The sequence below is a fragment of the Lytechinus variegatus genome, chromosome 3 (genome assembly GCF_018143015.1).
Source record: "Lytechinus variegatus isolate NC3 chromosome 3, Lvar_3.0, whole genome shotgun sequence".
Taxonomy (NCBI): domain Eukaryota; kingdom Metazoa; phylum Echinodermata; class Echinoidea; order Temnopleuroida; family Toxopneustidae; genus Lytechinus; species Lytechinus variegatus.
The window spans coordinates 54,012,039-54,031,790 of NC_054742.1; the positions used below are offsets into that span (position 1 = coordinate 54,012,039).

Here is a 19,752-nt window from a genome sequence, read left to right on the forward strand (position 1 = left end):
TAGATAACTGATTGAATTGCTAGTTGTGTTATTTTGTGTCCAATCTTTGCAAATTGAAAAGAATCAACTACTAATTGTTATAGTTTAATCAAGAAAAATATCAATAAAATTACTTCAAACCAAAAGATAGAATGTGAAATAACGAATATTACTACTTGTATAAACATAAACTACTACTACTTCTACTATTAAGGATAATGACAAAAATGATTACTTCTTAGTGCTGCAAATTTTAAGTTAGCACAGCTCCCATGATCATTCTTTCATTCATTCAGTCATTTGAGCATTCAAGGTTTTTTTTCTTACACCAGACCAAATTCCGGTTTAATTCACCTGGGTGGAGAATGGCAAATGTAGATGAATATCTTGATGTAAAAGAAAATCATGCAAAACACTGCATTCTGCATATAAGCAAATGCATTGATATCAAATTGGGAATGACAGTTCCATCAAATCACACAAGCATGTTTCCAACCGGTTTTGATTGCACTTAGACTGTCGAGCCTAGTCAGTCAGTTTTCATTATATATATTCAAATTTATGCATGCCTTTAAATTTTAAAGGTATGCATAAATGTCTAGTCTGCTCTCCAGCTCATGCTCTACAACTCTCAAGACAACTTTCTCTCATCTACTTAATTTTCTCTCAACCCTCAACTCAACCAGCCTTCGACCTAAGCCACTTATCCTGCCTACTGCTCAAGCTTTCCACTCTTTCTGTTTGACAGTCCTCTGTAAGAGTACACTCATTTCTGAAAGATATTTTACCTTCTAACCTCCACTACCTCTATCCACTTTTATCTTAGTCCTTTCCAGGACTGTACATACAGTGTACTGTATAAACACTTCAGCTATTGTTTATGCCACCTTCAAACATCTTCTGCTAGAATCCAGTTTGCATATATTATTTGTTGCTATGTCAGACAAGCTTCAAGCAAACTTTCAGGGTAAAAAAAATAACGTTTGCTTTGAGTATATTCAAATTTTATGCATCCTTTAAAGTTTAAATGTATGCATAAATTTGAATAACTTATGAAAACCAAATGAGGTTCAAAGAAGTGCAATTGGAAACATGCTTGTGTGATGTAATAGAACTGTCATAGCCCATTCAGTATCAATATATTTTACTTATAATCTCATGTAGAATGCAGTGTTATGTATTATTATCTTTTAAATCTGAGGGAGGCCCCAAACTTTTGGACTGTATGGTATATGAGTATATATAATCTAAAGAGCACATCACTTTCTCAACAGTAAATTTTGTATTTATATGATTTCTCAGAGCCTTTAACATGAAATAAAGAAATTAATATTGAAACAGTGTTTTTTAGTATCAAGCTCAGGTTTTAATAGGAAAAATTTTCAACATGCAACATCACACCACCTTATAGCATTTCAGCAATAACACTCTGCAATATTGCAATTAAAAAAATATTTCGTACTTATTTTTATCATTTCAGAACATGATTCGTCACAGCAAAATACTATGGAATTAAATATGGCCTCTTTTCAAGGCAATGCAGTTTAAATAAAACTTAAACGATTGGAAATATAAAATTAAAAGCTTGCTGCAGTCAACATATTAAACAATGACAAACCTTCTTTTATAAACTAATGCAAGCAAATATTAATAATCAAAATTATTGTACTCTATTTTATTTCTTCTCTGCTCTACACAATGAATAAACTATTAAAGACACTACATATGTCCACACTGTTTAGGAATACAAAACAAAACAAAAGTAACACATTTTGACTGCCATCCATATAATAACAAGAATAGGCCTAAGGCTAGCCTCAAATGAAACCTGTGAATCACACAAACAATGAGAAAGTTAACCTTGCTTGAAGTTGGTAAATCTCACATACGAAATATCCTTTCATACTATACGAAATGAGTCACAAAAATAGGAAATAAGGGATTTATGACACAAAAAACATACAAGCTCTGCAATAATTACTACAATAAAATATTGGTCCAATTAATGATAATCATACCTACATAATCCAAACATAATTATTTTGCAGAGCAGCTATACAATTGATTTTGGTCTAGTCAGTGACCCAGGTCAGTGATAGAAGGCATGCCTCCCTTTTGCTTATAATGGATATAATGCTATCAATTACCAGTGGTGAAAAAATGCATTTATAAAAAAAGAATGCATGTCTGTGTGCTCCTCATCATGAGTGGCAATTGCGGGGGCAATTGATTGCCAAATGCGAACTGTCTCCTTTCCACTCAGGACCATATTTGTGCTATCGATAACAAGTGGTGATAATTATGTCCCAATAATATCATAGATTGCTGTTGATTACTGAAAGCGCTATCCATGGTAAATGGTGATAAAGTCTTTCAAAAGCGGGACTGAAAGTGTCTGAGTCAATAAGTTAATAAGAAAAATGAAGTTTGATTGCCTCTACTTGCTCCTCGTTATGCTATACTCTTTTTTTCTATCATACTTTGAATACTTTACTTTTTCCTACATGTAATTGTATACTGATCAGTATTTTAGGTAAACTGGATTGAATGAATGAAATGATATCAATAGTTATCAATACTGTGACTCAACAACTTCTGTTGTATTCAACAAATCGGAAGAACCATAAATGTACATGGACAGTGGCGTAACTACGGGGGGGGGGGGGGCTGGCAAAAAAAAAAACGGGGACAAGGAGAATAAAAATTGTTAATAATTATTCTACAGTGCGTATCAAAAAAAAGTTTACACTTAGAAAAAATCCTGTAAAATTATGCATTTGTAATATCGTGAAGATTTTCCACATTTTAACATTGGTACAGATCCATTTAAGCAAATGACGTTATAATTGTCGAAAAATATTTCCGCTTGAGTGAGCACCACTTACTTTTGAAAAGTTAGTGAAAAATGATTTGCGCAGAACTTTGAAATAGTTTTATGCGAATAAAAGTAGACCTTAATCATGAAGAACACGTGGAATTTAGCTAGTAAAATTGATTTGAGGATATCTTTTACCTTTTTGTAACTTGTTTCCTTGCACAAAACACTTCAAAGAGTGCATTGCGCCCCACACCACTCCCCCACACACCGAGGCCATTGTGACGATATTTGCTTACACAGAGCTGTGATTTACATGAAATGGCTTAGGCTTGATTTTTATTTTGTTAATCATTGTCAAGCTTGGGAAAAGTGTGGAGAAACAAGTATCAAATGAAAAATGAAATGTAAACCCACTTTAAATGATAAGAACTTAGTGAAAAATTGCTGGAGATGTCTGATGTAAACTTTTGTTCAGATTCAGTTATGCCCCCAGATCCAGCTGGCACAAATAGGGTAAAGGTTGTGCTTACTAAGTGTTGAAATTTCAATTTGGGTGGCAAAATTGTTACAAAATGCTTGAATGTATCCGTTTTATTTCAAGTGACTAAAAGTGCAAGGGAAATGTAAGAGAAATGTTTCGCAGGGTAAGTTTGATTTCACCCTTTCCCCTTGACACAGTATGAAAATGAGCATTTCTGCGCAAACAGATTTCTGCGAGCTTTACAAAAATGGACAGTGCTCACTCAAGCGTAACATTCTGTCAAAACTTTTACTTTCATTGGATAGAAGGACCCAAAACCCAAGATTATATGTAAAAAAATTACCCACATGTTGTATATTTTTCAATTCCCAGGGCTTTTTCAAAGTGTAAACTTTTTTTTTGATACGCACTGTATATCATATTATAATTATGTTATATAACATAGAAATGAAAACAAAATATCATAACTTTATGAAACATAATTTGCTCAGGGCCTATGTCTTTATTGTTCCTGATGCTCGCATTACTAAAACCTCCCGTGTTCAAGTCAACATACACCAAATATATTTCCTCGCACTTCGAATTATTGTTGTTTTATGTAGTGACATATCATTTTAAAGTCTTGATAAAAAATCTTCCCGTCCGTGCTTACGTTCGCATTAGTGGATTAGTGAGATATGTCTGCTCTTCATGAATTCCTAAAATCAGTCCTAAAATGTCCCTTTTTTCAGCTTGCGCTCGCATCATTTGTTAGTGAAATACGCGTGGTCTACGTGAATTCCTGCAAACAAGCCTTAGAATGTCCCTCTTCAGGTGTGAATTTCCTATTTTTCAGCTCGCGCTTTGCGCTCGCAATATTTGACTAGTGAGATGCGTATGATAATCATGACTACAACGATTACAAAAAGTATGTCTTTAGGTGGAATTCTAACAAAATCAGCATGCGCTTGGCACTCGCATTAGATGACTGGTAAGATATTTGTACTCTTAATGGATTCTTTTAAAAAAATAGACCTTAAAATATCCATGTTTTGGGTCAATATATGTATAAAAAATTCATCTCGCACTTAGCGCTCGCTTCATTAGTGAAATACATATGGTCTTCGTGAATTCCTACAAACAAGCCTTAAAATGTTCCTCTTCAGGTCTGAATTTCCTAAATTTTCAGCTCGCGGTTAACGCTCGCAATATTTGATTAGTAAGATGCGCATGTTAATCATAATTACAATAACAACAAGTGCTTTATGTGTTTGGATGCATAAAATTCTAACAATATCAGCAAGCGCTTGGCACTCGCATTAGATTACTATGGGGAGATATGTATACTTTTAATAAATTCCTAAAATATAGTACTTAAAATGCCCGTTTAGGGTCAATGTACACAAAAATTTCAGCTCGCGCTTCGCGTTCGCATTGTTTGTTTAGCGAGACAGACACATATCATGATTATAAAAATTTGCTTATAATGTCCCTTTTTAGGTCTGAATATCAAAAATTTTCAGCTCGCTCTTCGCGCTCGCATTATGTGACCAGTGACATACGTATCCGTTTGATTACACTGTCCTTAAAATGTCTCTATTAGGTCAGCATACCTAGCGCTCACTAGGTGACTCAATTTTTTTGCCGTGCCTCCCCAATGCCGTGACCCACGGTACGCCACTGTACATGGAGCAGACTGCAAGTACACATACATATGCACTCTGGTCAAAAATAGAAATTTATTACATTTTCATGGTTCATAAAAACAACAAGTGGAATGCCTCTGGCCGTCTCACCTGCATCACGCGGTTCAATATAGCAGCAGTGCTGACTTTGAATACTACTCTAACTCGCACAAGATGTTCAGTGATACATGGTTACTCTTATGTCCACTTTTTATGAACTAGACCAATAAACTACAGAGATATGATGGTTATTCACCAAAAAACCCCAACATGCCAAAGTTCATTGACCTTACATGACCTTTGACCATGATCATGTGACGTGAAACTCAAACAGGATATTCAGTGATACTTGATTACTCTTATGTACAAGTTTCATGAATCAGATCCATAAACTTTCAAAGTTATGATGGTAATTCAACAGATACACCCAATTCGGCCAAAGTTCATTGACCCTTTGACCTTGGTCATGTGACCTGAAATGTGCACTGGATGTTCAGTGATACTTGATTACTCTAATGTCCAAGTTTAATGAACTAGCCCAATAAACTTCCAAATATGATGGTAATTCAACAGATACCCCCGATTCGGCCAAAGTTCATTGACCCTAATGACCTTTGACCTTAATCATGAGACCTGAAACTTGCACAAAATTTTCAGTGATGCTTGATTACTATTATGTCCAAGTTTCATGAATCAGATCCATAAATTTTCAAAGTTATGATGGGAATTCAACAGATATCCCCAATTCGGCCAAAGTTCATTGACCCTAAATGACCTTTTACCTTGGTCATGTGACGTGAAACTCATGCAGGATGTTCAGTGATACTTGATTAACCTTATGTCCAAGTTTCATGAACTAGGTCCATATATTTTCTAAGTTATGATGACATTTCAAAAACTTAACCACAGGTTAAGATTTCGAGGTTGATTCCTCCAACATGGTCTAAGTTCATTGACCCTAAATGACCTTTGACCTTGGTCATGTGACATGAAACTCTAATAGGATGTTCAGTAATACTTGATTAACCTTATGGCCAAGTTTCATGAACTAGGTCCATATACTTTCTAAGTTATGATGTCATTTCAAAAACTTAACCTCAGGTTAAGATTTGATGTTGACGCCGCCGCCGCCGCCGCCGCGCCGCCGCCGCCGCCGTCGCCGCCGCCGTCGGAAAAGCGGCGCCTATAGTCTCACTTTGCTTCGCAGGTGAGACAATAAAAACACAAGCAATTTGCCAGAAGTACAACACAATTTATGATTATTTTTGCAATAATAAATAAATCACAGTCCATTCATATGGTGCAATATACCAGGAAGTAGTCCCAACAGCTTCAAGTCTCACTGCATAATGTAATGCCAATTGATCTGCTGAGACTATTTCTTGCTACACTGACCTCAAAATGGGGAAGATATTGTCAGTTCTGATACGATTCTTGAGAACAAATAGCAATTGTGTTGGTATAAAGATGATATTTCCATCATGCTTTACAGTCATCCAAAACTTGTGATTTGAATTCCGAGGATAACAAATCATTCAAACTCTGGTGAAGTGGAAGCCTTTAGGTCGCAGTGTGACTACTAGTGAGAATGGAATTTGCTTTTCAGCTATTAAACAGTATTGCAGTTAATATACAGTATACATGTATGTGCATTGTGCAACAGCAAAATATCATAAATGAAGATTAAATGTAGCACACGCGCAACCAAAGCAACATAAAATACAATTTTTTTTTCTTTCATGCAGAACACCACTGATTATTTCAAATTTATATGTTCTATTTAATAATTTCAGATTTTTCTCTAAAACTTGAATACATTTCGATGTTTTATGAATGCATCAGTGATGCATTTTATTGGAAAAATATCCAGTGTTTCTTTTTTTAATTGCTGAAAGAGTTGTTTGTAACGTCATGAATAAATTTTACGACACAACCATTTGTAAGTCTACTACAAAATAGAAATCAAAGAGGGAATTATGAACACCTGTAATAATTTGTAGAGTGATAACATGGCACAACTATACCCTTGAAATTATATTACACATTGTGTTTTAGTGAGAATAAATACAATCAGCCTTGCATTCAAATCGGTTCTCCTAAGTCTGACTTCTCTGCCAAGCATTCTCTTATCAACTTGAGAAAAAATCTAATTAAAAGGGTACAAAAATACACATTAAAATCTATTGAATTTCAAGTGACATAAAATCTGATTAAAGATAAACATGATAGTTTGACTCACAAAATGTATTTCAGTTATTTCATATTGAACACATTCTAAACATACATGTTATAATTTTTTAAATAATGGAATGATTGAAAAAATATTCTTGAATTCAAAGTGATAGGCTTGCAAATGAGCTAGATAATTCATATTTCACATGGATTGAACAATGTTGGATAAAACAAAGTTAAGAAAACAGATTGATAACTGCTTTGTAGGTTTTCATAATTAAACAAAAACCTACATTTCAATTGACAAGCTAAGGGTTTTTTTTCTGGGTAATCATAAATCTGTCAGTTATAACTTATAATTCCTCTTTATGGCCACTGTTTCACATAACAAAATAAAATAAACAAGAAAAACAGCAGAATATGCTGGGTGATTTAAAATATCTGTACATGGAATGTCTTTAATTGTAATCTAAGTGATATAATTATATGAACACAGTCAGTGGTCTTTCAATGATCACTTATTATCACCAAATGAAAAAGTAATTAAAAAAACTATCCCTTCTTATGTCAATGCATGGCCTATTCATTATCTTCATTATATTGCACTGACATGCAACATAAATAATATAAAGCACCATTTGAAAAGAAGTATATAACATAGCCTGCTTATCACTTTACATGGAATAATCATGCATACTGATATGGAAATGGATGAGAAGGGTGGGGGTAGTAAATAATCATGAACTAAATAAATAGTAAACATTGGCAGTAAATGGTATATGTATGGCAGTAATAGTCTTTATAACTAGTCTTAAATTTAAATACATTCTACACCAAGCTCTACCTTTGAGACTTTGTTATTTGAAGGGTATCTAATGTAGTGAGTTTAAATTTTTGGACTCAACACCGAAGATGATATACTATGGCACTATTCCCCATTGCGAAATGATTATATGTAACTGCATTTAAAGAATGCAAAATGTAATGGTACTGTATAATACAGCTGCAGTAACTTAAAATACCAAGCCACCAACTATGATCAAGGAAGATGTATTCAAAATATCACAAGTGTTGAAGAGCCCACAAAGTACAATCTTTGCTTTTTAGTGGGGCTTTCCATTAAAAAAAAATATATAAATCACAATGTTGTTCATGAAGTTCACACTTCTGATATTGATTATATATTCACACAAATGCTAACATGTTTATTTCTACTGAAACAATAGCGCAAGTTTTGTTGTTGTATTACATGATATATTTGACTATATCTACTTGATTTTATTTTACTGTAATAAATCAGATAAATTATAGAGATGGAATGAAAACATCAGAAATTCCCTCTCTTACACCAAATCTGATTTGGCAACAACCATTCTGTAAGGATCAGAGTCTATTGAGTAATATTTGTAATATTTTGTTGCATCCTCTTAATGAAAAACTTTTGCTTGTTTTTTTTTCTTATGTCTCTCTTGTTGGATGTTTACTGTTCAATACACATGCTTCATGGTACTAAACTGTTTTAACAATCAAATAATAAAGTTTTTTTTATTTAAAGAATACAGTAAGATGATACCTTCAAAATAAACATGGTTGAAGACATACATATATGATAGATTTTCTATATTCAAGATAAGAACTTCTTTAGAACACCAAAATACACTATTTCCAAGTTGCTTCTATATACATGCTAGATATATGATCGCAATGCATTGCATCAAGTGGTGCAAGGTCTTCAAAATTTCAAAATGGAATACACTTTTGCTGATTTTTTAAATCTACACAAATTCTATAAAAAAAACTATATCATTTGTATGCAAATATAATAAAATATAACCTCTTTGCAACTGCTTAGAAGCAAAACATAAATGCTATGTACATCTGGCAACAAGATTTAAGAATCCTTACAAAACTCATCCCATGTCCCTAGGGTAACAAAAAGAGGAAGATATTGGTAATGGAATTTCTATTGGTTACCTAATTTCTTACTGACAAAAGCAAGAATGACGTCCATTGGCCTCATCTCGTATTTCATAAGTTGATCATGTGTGAGAGTCACCTGATCAGTCTTCAGGCGATCCAACAGAGTTACACAAACAACAGCAGCTGAGAAAAGAAGGGGGAAAAGGGGAAAACAAAAATGGTATACAGGTTTTATTTGACCAACTTTAAAACGAATATGAAAAACGATCTTATATGTTTATTCCTGTATAAGTTTAGCTTGTATAAATTAATCCTTGCTAAAACTGAAGGGCCCGTATTGTGATAGCAGGTTAACTTAAACTCAGGTTTAAAGTTGTGGTTTAAGTATGGAAAGCCAAAAGTATCAAAATTTTTATTACGTTGTATGTTTTTTATGTTTACTGTGCTCTTTCCCGATTCATCGATGGTAAAGACAATCATCTATTTATACTTCCTAGACAATTATGAATGATTTGAGAGCCAAAAAGAGCTGAAGTACGATATCTCTACTGTTAGTAATTTATGTCACAATTGGCTATCCATGCTTAAACCACAACTTTAAACCTGAGTTTAAGTTAAACCTGCTATCAGAATACGGGCCAAGATATTCATAAGATCACCTTCATTCATATGTTAGAATTTCTTAAAAGGTCATGTAAGTAAAGTTTGTCTTTAGAGTCATCTCTCTACCCAGAGATTCAAAATAATGTAAAGAAGATTTTACAACTTCAGGTTGTGTGAATTAATAAGCGTATGATTGCAAATTTCAAATGGACGCACTAATATGAGTAACACCTAATTCATGTTTGAAAAAATGAAAATGGAAACATACAATTAGAGCCAGATTCCAATCTAGCCACTTACACAAATCCTACATATTTCAAGCATCTTCAAATCAACATTCATAATATCACAATTCATATCCATAACAATTTATCCGGTTTACCTTCATAAATGGTCTTAATGAATAAAAAATTACAGGGATGCAAAAATGTCAATACCTTTAATATTTGCAGCATTACATAATCCAGCCACCACTGCTGATTCCATTTCAATGTTTCTTACTCCTGCATTTCTGACTTTCTTTAAGTATTCCATCTTATCCTTCTCTGTATAGTGACAGAAAGCTCCATCTATCCGAGCTTGACCTGAAATAAGTGTTGAAAAAAAGATCATCACAAATAATGTTTTAAATAAATTGCTTGTAATCTTGCATATTAATACTTGCATCAGAATGATGCGAATACAAATTTGTTATTTAATGCCATAGAGGCAAAAGTCACATCTATCCAGGCTTGACCTGATGAAGAAGTCAGGTAAAAACCCAATGTGATATCTTCATAAAGGTAGGCCTAATCATGTATGCTTCAGTCATATTTAGCCTTCGATAACCTTCTAATACACGTGACCGGAATTCCAGTATCATATTACTTTCCTGGGGAAACAGGCTCTGACTGGATGATTAATGTACAGTAATTGTACAATTCTGGGTAGATATATGCACAAAAATAATACAATCTCTGTATATCATAAAGCTTGAAGGCAGAGGTGGGTGAGAAGGCCAGGTGATTAACCTATTCTGACAATTGTTGCATGATTTCCTGACAGCCTCTGTATGGCTTACCCCTTACATTACATTAAAAAAATCTCACAATGTGCGGTAGACAGTTAACATATGCACTAGCATTAAAACAAGCTCGATCAACTCGATTGATATTTTTTGCAAGGAAACCTTAAACTTTTTAAATCAAACTTAAAGGTCAAGTCCACCTCAGAAAAATGTTGATTTAAATCAATATAGAAAAATCAGACAAGCACAATGCTAAAAATTTCATCAAAATCGTAAGTTCTTGTAGAGATGTATGAATATTGGTTTCTTTGTTTATAATAGTATCCGATAAAGATTATAAAGCATAATTCAGGTAAACTATGACTTCCTCAGCAAGCTGGGTGTACTCGCTATCTTTCCTCAGCTTTTGCTTCGGAAAGAGCTCTACATCCAGGGGCCTGTAACACAAAACTTTTTGCAATGATCGTAGAACATCTTCTACGATTGATTCCATCGACTACAATGTTCAATAAATCGTTAAAATCAAGCGTACAATCAATCACTAACCTTTGTGTTACAGGACCCAGCTTACCTAGAAAGTAAGAGTTTGCCCATTACCTTCAAATGTCTACAAACAAATGTGAAATGGGCATAAATTATGGTAGACTGCAGCCATCTACAATAAACCCAAATCGTATAACTCAAAGATAGAATTATTGTATGTCCACGGGCAAACATTACCTAAGCATCAATTATTATAGTAAATGATGGTGATTTTCTTATATTATAACATGTACCATTTTCGGAATGAGTAGAATCTAACTTTGATGCTGACAGAAAACAATGGATTGTACTTGGCTAAAAGACATACAAAAGTGCATAAGAGAAATAAGATGAACAAAACAAAAGATCTATACCAATAAAAAGATGAATCATGAGAAAGAAAACAATCCCAAAACATTTTCTTTGATTGGACACATACATGAAAATCATTTGTGAAAGAATGTTGTCAGTAAAATTTTATGATCATGGTCTTCTAATATCTTAAAGTTGATAATTGTTGAGTCTTACAATCTTGATATGGACACCCAAACAAACAAGCTTACTAACTCACCTTCAAAGAAATCTGATGTACACAATGTATTCCCTCTGATAATGTTGAAGCCATTGTTAGATGACTGACTTGACAGAATATCCTCTGCTAATTCATGACTTAGTTGGGTAGGACGGGTGACCACCTTGCCTAAAACATGCTAAAACATACAATATTACACGTTATGAGGATAATCGATATACCAATGATATTTCACATTTCTAATAAAATATTCTCAAGAAGAAACATAATACAGAGAGATATGAAATTGCGTAGCAATATTATTCCCCCCCCCCCGCTCCAAGCAATCCTTGAAAATAGAACCAAAAGAATAATAATATGCCATCCATCTCCTGTGTTGCTTTAGAAAGATAGCCGAGACCCAGAGAGCATTTCATGAAAGGACTTGTTGGACGTTTTATCCAACAATTATCAAAGTAAAATTGCTTCTCAGCCAATAAAAACCAACAAAGTTCTCAGATCTGACATCTTGTCAGACAATTTTCTTTTTATGAAATGCTCAACAGGAGAGTGTTTAATTAGCATATATGTCCGACAAGTAGTCAAATCTGATAACTTTTCAGATCTGACAAATGTTGATGAAAGAACCCAAGATAGCCTTCGTAGTGCTATTGACTGTTCTTTTCACCACTTTTGACAACAGGAATTTTACATATTTTTTGTGTTCAGGATTGTAGCTAGAACAGAATTCTACATGCGCCAAGTCTTATCACATATTTCATTGAAATTCCATTTTTTTTCTATAAATACAACTTATAATTTTGGTACACATGTAGGTTCAATTCTTGGCTTCAGAACATTAGGCCTGCACATTTAACACAAATACTATAATGACCACTATTTTGACAGTTCAGTTGTAATGAGTCATTCAAATGAATCATACACTTACCAGGTTATATTCTGGTTTGAGCATCTCATCAAGGGCTTTATCTGAGACGACAACAGTGCCAGCTTCACAGTCAATCCCTCCACATGTTCCCATGCGTATGAATACAACATCTTGGCATCCAGCATAGTTCACCAACTTGATGACTTCATGGAGGACAATTGATGCAGAAGGTTTTCCTATTCCATGCTGTGTAAATCAAATAGATAAATAACAAGCAATCGTTGGTGTCTGCTTGAGTCCAGACTGTGCCTTATCATGTTTGTGTGGTTTTATTAAAATAAAATTTGGTAAAATATAGTCCAAGTGGTGAAAGCTTTTCACTGGAAAAAAGGATCTGAAAGTTTAATATCTTATTACAACATGTATGCCTTTACATAAGATATCTATCTACCATTTGCCACAATTTCCTTGCATATATATATGCACAATAACAATAAAAGTCAAATTTAAGGTATTGGCATTTAGCCCTCCATCTTACTAAAAAATAAAATTGTACATTAAATGGTGAGAGTCATATTTATAGCCAGATTTATAGGTCTGTGAATATATTTCTGACATTAAAGAAGATAGTGAGGAGAAAAAAATCCTCATCCTTACACTGATACATAAAACAGGACCAGCTTTGAAGATACCATATCTCTCTCCTTTGGTGTAATCCATCCAATCCACTTTCAGCTCATCAGCGAACCTTTCAGAGTATATCTTCATCCTGCTAGAGGTACCTCCCATACATACAAACTGGATATGAATGAAAGAAGAATGAATCAAATGAAAACAAAACCCAAAAAGAGAAACAATCTTATTGGAAAGAGTAAAATGAGAGGAGCAATTTAAAAAGTTTCATCAAAACCGGTTATGAAATAAACAAGTTATGGATGATTAAAAAGTCTTGTTGCACTTACTATGTGGATCCTCAAATTGGCAAACGTGCTTCAAAATGGCTGATTTTGTGGACAACTCTCCATTTGTTTTGTACACATATTTTCAGATTTTCCCCTTTATTTTACATATTTCACATTATCTCCTCCTGACCTTGACATATATGGTGTGGATTATATGTTCCCATGACATATGTTGTGCTCAGAAGGAGGCAAGATGCAATTTGGAAGATAATGAGGAAAATCTGAAAATTTGTGTACAAAATAAATGGAGAGTTGTCCACAAAATCAGCCATTTTGAAGCACGTTTGCCAATTTGAGGATGCCCAAAGAAAGTACAACAATAGTTTTCAAACTCCCATAACTTGCCTATTTCATAACCGTTTTTTATGAAACTTTTTTAAAATTGTTCCTATCATTTTACTCTTTCCAATAAGATTACTTCTCCTCTTGGGTTTTGGTTTCCTTTAAGGTCTCAGTTAAAATTTTCTTTTGTGATCAGGTTTCATTGCAGATGTATGCGTGGGCGTCAGTGCAGAGGTTAATCCTTTGTTCATAGGGGGGGGAGGATATCTTTTGTTGCGTCCTCCCCCAACATACAAAAAAATAATTCTTTGCACCAACGCCCATGGATGTACAGGTATGTGAATGAACAAATGACTTTAACACAAATGATCTCACGCTACCATTTCCCAAAATGTTTTGATTCAGTTGATCAAGTGATTCAAGTCTAGTTCATTGGATGTAGGGTAGCATCTCTGTATACTATCATTCAGATGAGCTGTGTCATTTCTAAAACTCCACCTATTTTATTTTATCCTTTTCAGTGTTTTGAGCACTTCTTTTCTGTTTTGCATTATATATACTAAAGAGTCACCACTGATGCTTCGGCAGAACACATGCCAATGACTACCACATTGGGTCATTTCAAGTACGGTGTCCGGTGTTGAGAGCGTGAAAATGGTGCTGAACCAAGCTCCAACACCGAGCTGGGTTCAGGAATACGATCCCGATCGAGTTTATCAATAGCTTATTGCTTCATGCCTCTGTGCTGCACTAAGCTATTGATAAACTCGATCGGGATTGTATTCCTGAACCCAGCTCGGTGTTGGAGCTTGGTTCAGCACCATTTTCACGCTCTCAACACCGGACACCGTACTTGAAATGACCCCATGTGGTAGTCATTGGCATGTGTTTTGCAGAAGCATCAGTGGTGACTCTTTAAGTATATATAATGCAAAAACAGAAAAGAAGTGCTCAAAACACTGAAAAGGATAAAATAAAATAGGTGCCGTTTTAGAAATGATACAGCTCATCTGAATGATAGTATACAGAGGTGTTACCCCATGCTACCCTACATCCAATGAACATCCAATCAACACCGTACTTAATAACATTTGCACAGTGCTTGCAGTTTATACAATTGCACTAACAAATATTATTTTTTGCATACTATTTACCTTGACATCGCCAAACATCTCGGGGAGATCATCATGAGATGATGAGAATCCAATATGGAACAGAGTGTCTTCATCAAAGCTCTTAAGATGTGGATTCAGATTCGGTGAATGGCAATTGTTGTTCATGTTTTCACTCAGTCTTATATAATTCTGTAAACGTATAAGATATATTTCTCCAAAGTTTGGTTTAAAAGCCCTTTATGGATGATGAATCTGTATGATGCAATTCCTGCAAAACAATTTGGAGGGAGAAAATATAAAAGAAAATGAAATTACAACCAGAATCTACAAGTATACACTGATATAGTAGGGCCCCATCTTACAAAGAGTTACGATTGATCCAATCATCGTAACTCTTTGGAAATCCATCAGTGTCATAATTTTTTTGTACAGGATATTTACAAGGAGTGTCTTTTGTAAACAAAGAGAAGCACAGTGAATTTTCACGACAACAATGAATGCATGAATATACATCATAGTTAGGAAATATTTTGAATAAACATGCATAATAGATGTTGACGTTGCTAGCCGTCCATAGTTTTGACTGATTGGATCAATCACAACTCTTTGTAAGACGGGGCCCAGATGTGAATAGAATTGTAAGCTCTCAATTGAAACATGCAGACAGTAGAATTAAGAATTATCATAACTTGCACCATGCTCTATGCTTAGCTATCCTGGAAAAGTGGAAATTTATGGAGTGAAATCATCTCGTTATCAAGATATTAGAGCAGCAAACCTAGTTTTTTTAAAGAAAGATGATTAGATTGTTTTGTCCCATACTTGAAGAGCATCATAGAGTGACATCATGTATCTCTGCCTACATTGATGCAGGCTTCTCAGCAATTTTTTTTTGAAGCCTCAAAATTAAACTCAGGAGCATACCCCCAGTTGTGTACATTGTCATTATTACTTCGGTTTTTGCCAGCCCATTACATCATCTTGAATGAAAGATACATATTTCGCACAATGTTTTGACTGTGTTACCGTGGCACGAGGACTGAAGAAAACCAGCCATTCAACTGCACTTGTGCAGAATGTAGAACATTCTAGTTTAGATAGGCCTATATATTGAAGAAATGAATTTTCCTAAAGCTTGTTTATATGAAACATTGACATTGTTCATGTTTTATTTCAAATTATGATATACAAGGAATTTCACATGTGGCATTATAAAGATTACCTTGAAGTTACCTTGAGGCCACACCTGTTTGATCATCATAGGGGGTATATGCTATGTATCGATATATGTCAATAATGTTCTCAAATTAGATAGGTCATTATTAGACCAAAAGCTTCGGTCTCTGTTATATTGGTTGTTCCGCTGAACTACTTTGGCTCCACTCACCAAAAACAGAGACCGAAGTTCTAGCGTGATCTGTACAGGGGCCTCAATGGCCATATGTTTATGTACTCAAGTTCGGATAAAACGGGTGAAGTGAAGTTGAGCGACAGCCGAAGTAAGTCACTGTTTTCCCCCTCTAAAGTTTATATTTCCCTGTTTTGGTGCATTTCACCACTGTTAACACCACATAAACTTGACAGAATACTACGTTCAAGTAAAAAGTCATTAGTAGAATAGTACAGGTCCCATATACTGTGAGAAAGTCATATGGGGGAAAGATCATTTTCACATGCAGCTGCTATTTTATGGAATAATCTGCCAGAATATCTTAGAAATATACAACCATATGAAAAGTGTAGAAATGGCTTGAAAACACATTTATTCACCATTTTGTAAACAATTAATGTAAGACCCAGTGCTCTCCTCTTCATCTCCACTCCTTTTGTAAAAAGCGCTTAGAGACATGCAACTTTGCTTAAGTATTTTGCGCTATACAAAAACGTTTCATTATCATTATTTGAGGCCAAAACAGAATAATCTCTATTTTGGCTCAATTCCTTTTCAATATTTTTATGAAATAAAGACAAAAATCAATGTGCCCCGTCAGGGGGATTTTGTATTGTTCACCCTCTAATGGTGGCTGAATGATAGCGAGCTATCTGTGTACACTGTACGAGGAGAAATTAAAAAAAATAAATGTTAAAAAACTCCTCGAAACAGAAGGATGCCAGCTGTCTAGGTCATTATAGTCTTGAAACGCACTGTTTTTGTGATAACTCATGACATATTTTTACAGTACAGCCGTAAATCAGAATGGAGATATTCCAATGCAAACCCACTGATTGCCAGTCATGCATATGCATGATCATAGTACATGTAATTCCGTTCACTGACACTGTCCAACACAAATCAGTTGAGTTACTAGTTAACTAAAAAAACATAAAAATAATAAAAATGCTGTGTATGGTAGTGGATCGTATTACCGAACACTTTTCATGAATTTGATCATATCAAACACATTATTCCAAAAAAAATCACCAAACTTTCACCATAAATACACAAATACCTACAAAATATAAACATGCAGAAATTTTGCCGAAATTGTTTTTCATTTTTACGACATCAGCTTCCAATTGGACCCCTCTTCGCAAGTGAAATATTTTGGTCACTTGAAAAGGTATCGTATTACCAAACGTGTGTTTTCTATGGAAAAGTTGGGAAAACAACAAAGTCACTCATGAGCTATTTTTACCATATTTTATTGTTTTGAGGATAAAAAGACTTCGAAATTGTGTTTTTGATAATTTTTCATCATTTTTCTATTTAAGTTCCCTTTGGAAGGAAGTTGCAAAGGTTTGAGCGTATTTAATTTATTTTCTGACGCATATGATGCGCGCGTTCAGTAATACAAGGCCGGTCGGTAATACAATCACTCACTATACAATTCAAGGCCTAAAACAATTTATTTCAATATATAAATCACTAACATTGTACAGAGATCATTAAGAATACCCTCACTATACAAGAATACTACATATAGCACTCATCCTACGAACGAGGTTATAATATAATATAGTAGATATAGATCACAGAGATATATACTTAATAATCTATACATCTCTATGATATAGATCTACTACGTGGTATGTAAACAAACCGGTCGAATTTGTGGGCGGGTGTGGGGGCTTGGTCTCCGACGACCAATAGGATTCTGCTTACGCTAGATTGGGCATTGGGCTGGCATTGCGCTGCGATATGAGCAAACTATCAGTATATCACCACAAAATTGATGCAATAATCAGTGGTATTTGAGAATAGTTTCGACATCATAGCATCTATAAACTTGTTTGATACATCTTAACAATTACTATATTAAAAGAATACTTACAATGAATACGTAGAATAACAAAATGACATGGCAATGGCGATTGTCACAAATTAGCTGTTTGTCACCACACCACCTTCACCTACACTACTAAACGACTTGCTACGTCATCAGCTAGCTATTCACAAATCCGATGGGTCAAAACAATATGGTATCTCCGAAAAACGATTTGGTAATTGCTTTCTGGGAAAATCTGTAGACCTACATATACAAGGGCGTTAACAAGCAGAGGGGGGGGGGGGGTCTATCGTTCCCCAGGTTTTTAGATAAAAATATGAATTTGTTTTGGTAATGGTTCAAAGAAATCCTTCATGGATGTGGTGTGATGATATGGCACAAAATTATATAGGCCCACACGCAATTTATATTTTAAAGTATTCGTACCATGATCAATGTCTTAAGCCTACATTTTCTATTATCAATTACTATTGTTTAATATTTAATATCAGTAATGTCATAATGCTATTGATATTAATATAACCTTTTTACCTGATATAATGGACAAGTGAAAGATCTACACATTTATATACTCTCATAAGTGTCCGTGTCTTACGGACATGCGCATCTGAAATCGCGCTGCTCCGTACTTGCTTCAAAGGTCAATAAATGAATGTCGGAAAGCATCGGTTATTACATCAGTTCCTAAAAATAACCGTCCAAGAGTAAATAATGATTTTAGACCGGTAGCACTAAGTCCTATTGTTATAAAATGTTTCGAAAGAATCATCTTGGAAAAAGTACTTTTAATGGTTGATCCACAAAATTGATCTAAACCATTTCGCATATAAAGAGGTCCGTCACAGATGCAGTATTCGTGTTAACCCTTACACTCTACCAGCATTTAGATTCTGTTATGTAAGAGCTATATTTGTGAATTTTTTCCTCCGCATTTAATACTATCCAGCCATATAAATTAATAGAAAAAATCAGTTTCTTAGATGTGAAACCATCTCTAGTTCAGTGGATCGATCTATGACTTCTTATATCATAGGCGGATCCAAGGAATAGCCATTATTTTCATGATGACAAAATGTCCCTAGAATGTTCCAGTCCTAGGTCAACAAAAAAATATCAGCCCGCACTTCGTGCTCGCATCAGTTATTAAGTGCGATCCACATCCACTTCACAATTTTCATACACAGTGTTTGAAAGTGCTTGAATTGACCCATTTTAAGATCGGAATATCAAATATATTCAGCTCGCGCTTCGCGCTCACTTTATTGATATTCATGATTTTATTTCTTTCAGTTAATGAATTGCTTTGCAAAGTGTTCATAGAAAATGATTACTTTTATTATTATTAAGAACTTATTTTTTTTGTGTGTGTAAAATAGGTAATAAAACTAAGTTTAGGGGATTGCCTTCCATACAAGCTTTTTTTCTCCACAAGCCCCTTCGTTTTACTCTAAAATACAAAAATCATCTGAGGCAGCTCAATTCTTTTTGTGTTTATCGAATCTATAGGCCTAATTATGTTAAATATGATATTATGTCTTGTATTTTTTTACTTTATGTTATGGTTATTATATTACATACGACATTGTGAAACACACATTGAT

The 19,752-nt window shown here is 34.3% G+C and overlaps 1 protein-coding gene across 1 annotated transcript; it reads right to left on the reverse strand.

Annotated features, from left to right (window-relative positions):
- Positions 1-6,682: 6,682 nt before the first annotated feature.
- LOC121411370 (uridine phosphorylase 1-like) lies at positions 6,683-18,281 on the reverse strand. The gene is made up of 7 exons (XM_041604051.1): positions 18,197-18,281; positions 14,964-15,192; positions 13,223-13,363; positions 12,626-12,811; positions 11,737-11,875; positions 10,075-10,221; positions 6,683-9,217 (listed from the first exon to the last, which is right to left on the reverse strand). The coding sequence occupies exons 2-7, from the start codon at positions 15,087-15,089 to the stop codon at positions 9,078-9,080; spliced, it is 879 nt and encodes a 292-aa protein (XP_041459985.1). The 5' UTR covers positions 15,090-15,192; positions 18,197-18,281; the 3' UTR covers positions 6,683-9,077.
- Between the last annotated feature and the right edge of the window lie 1,471 nt (positions 18,282-19,752).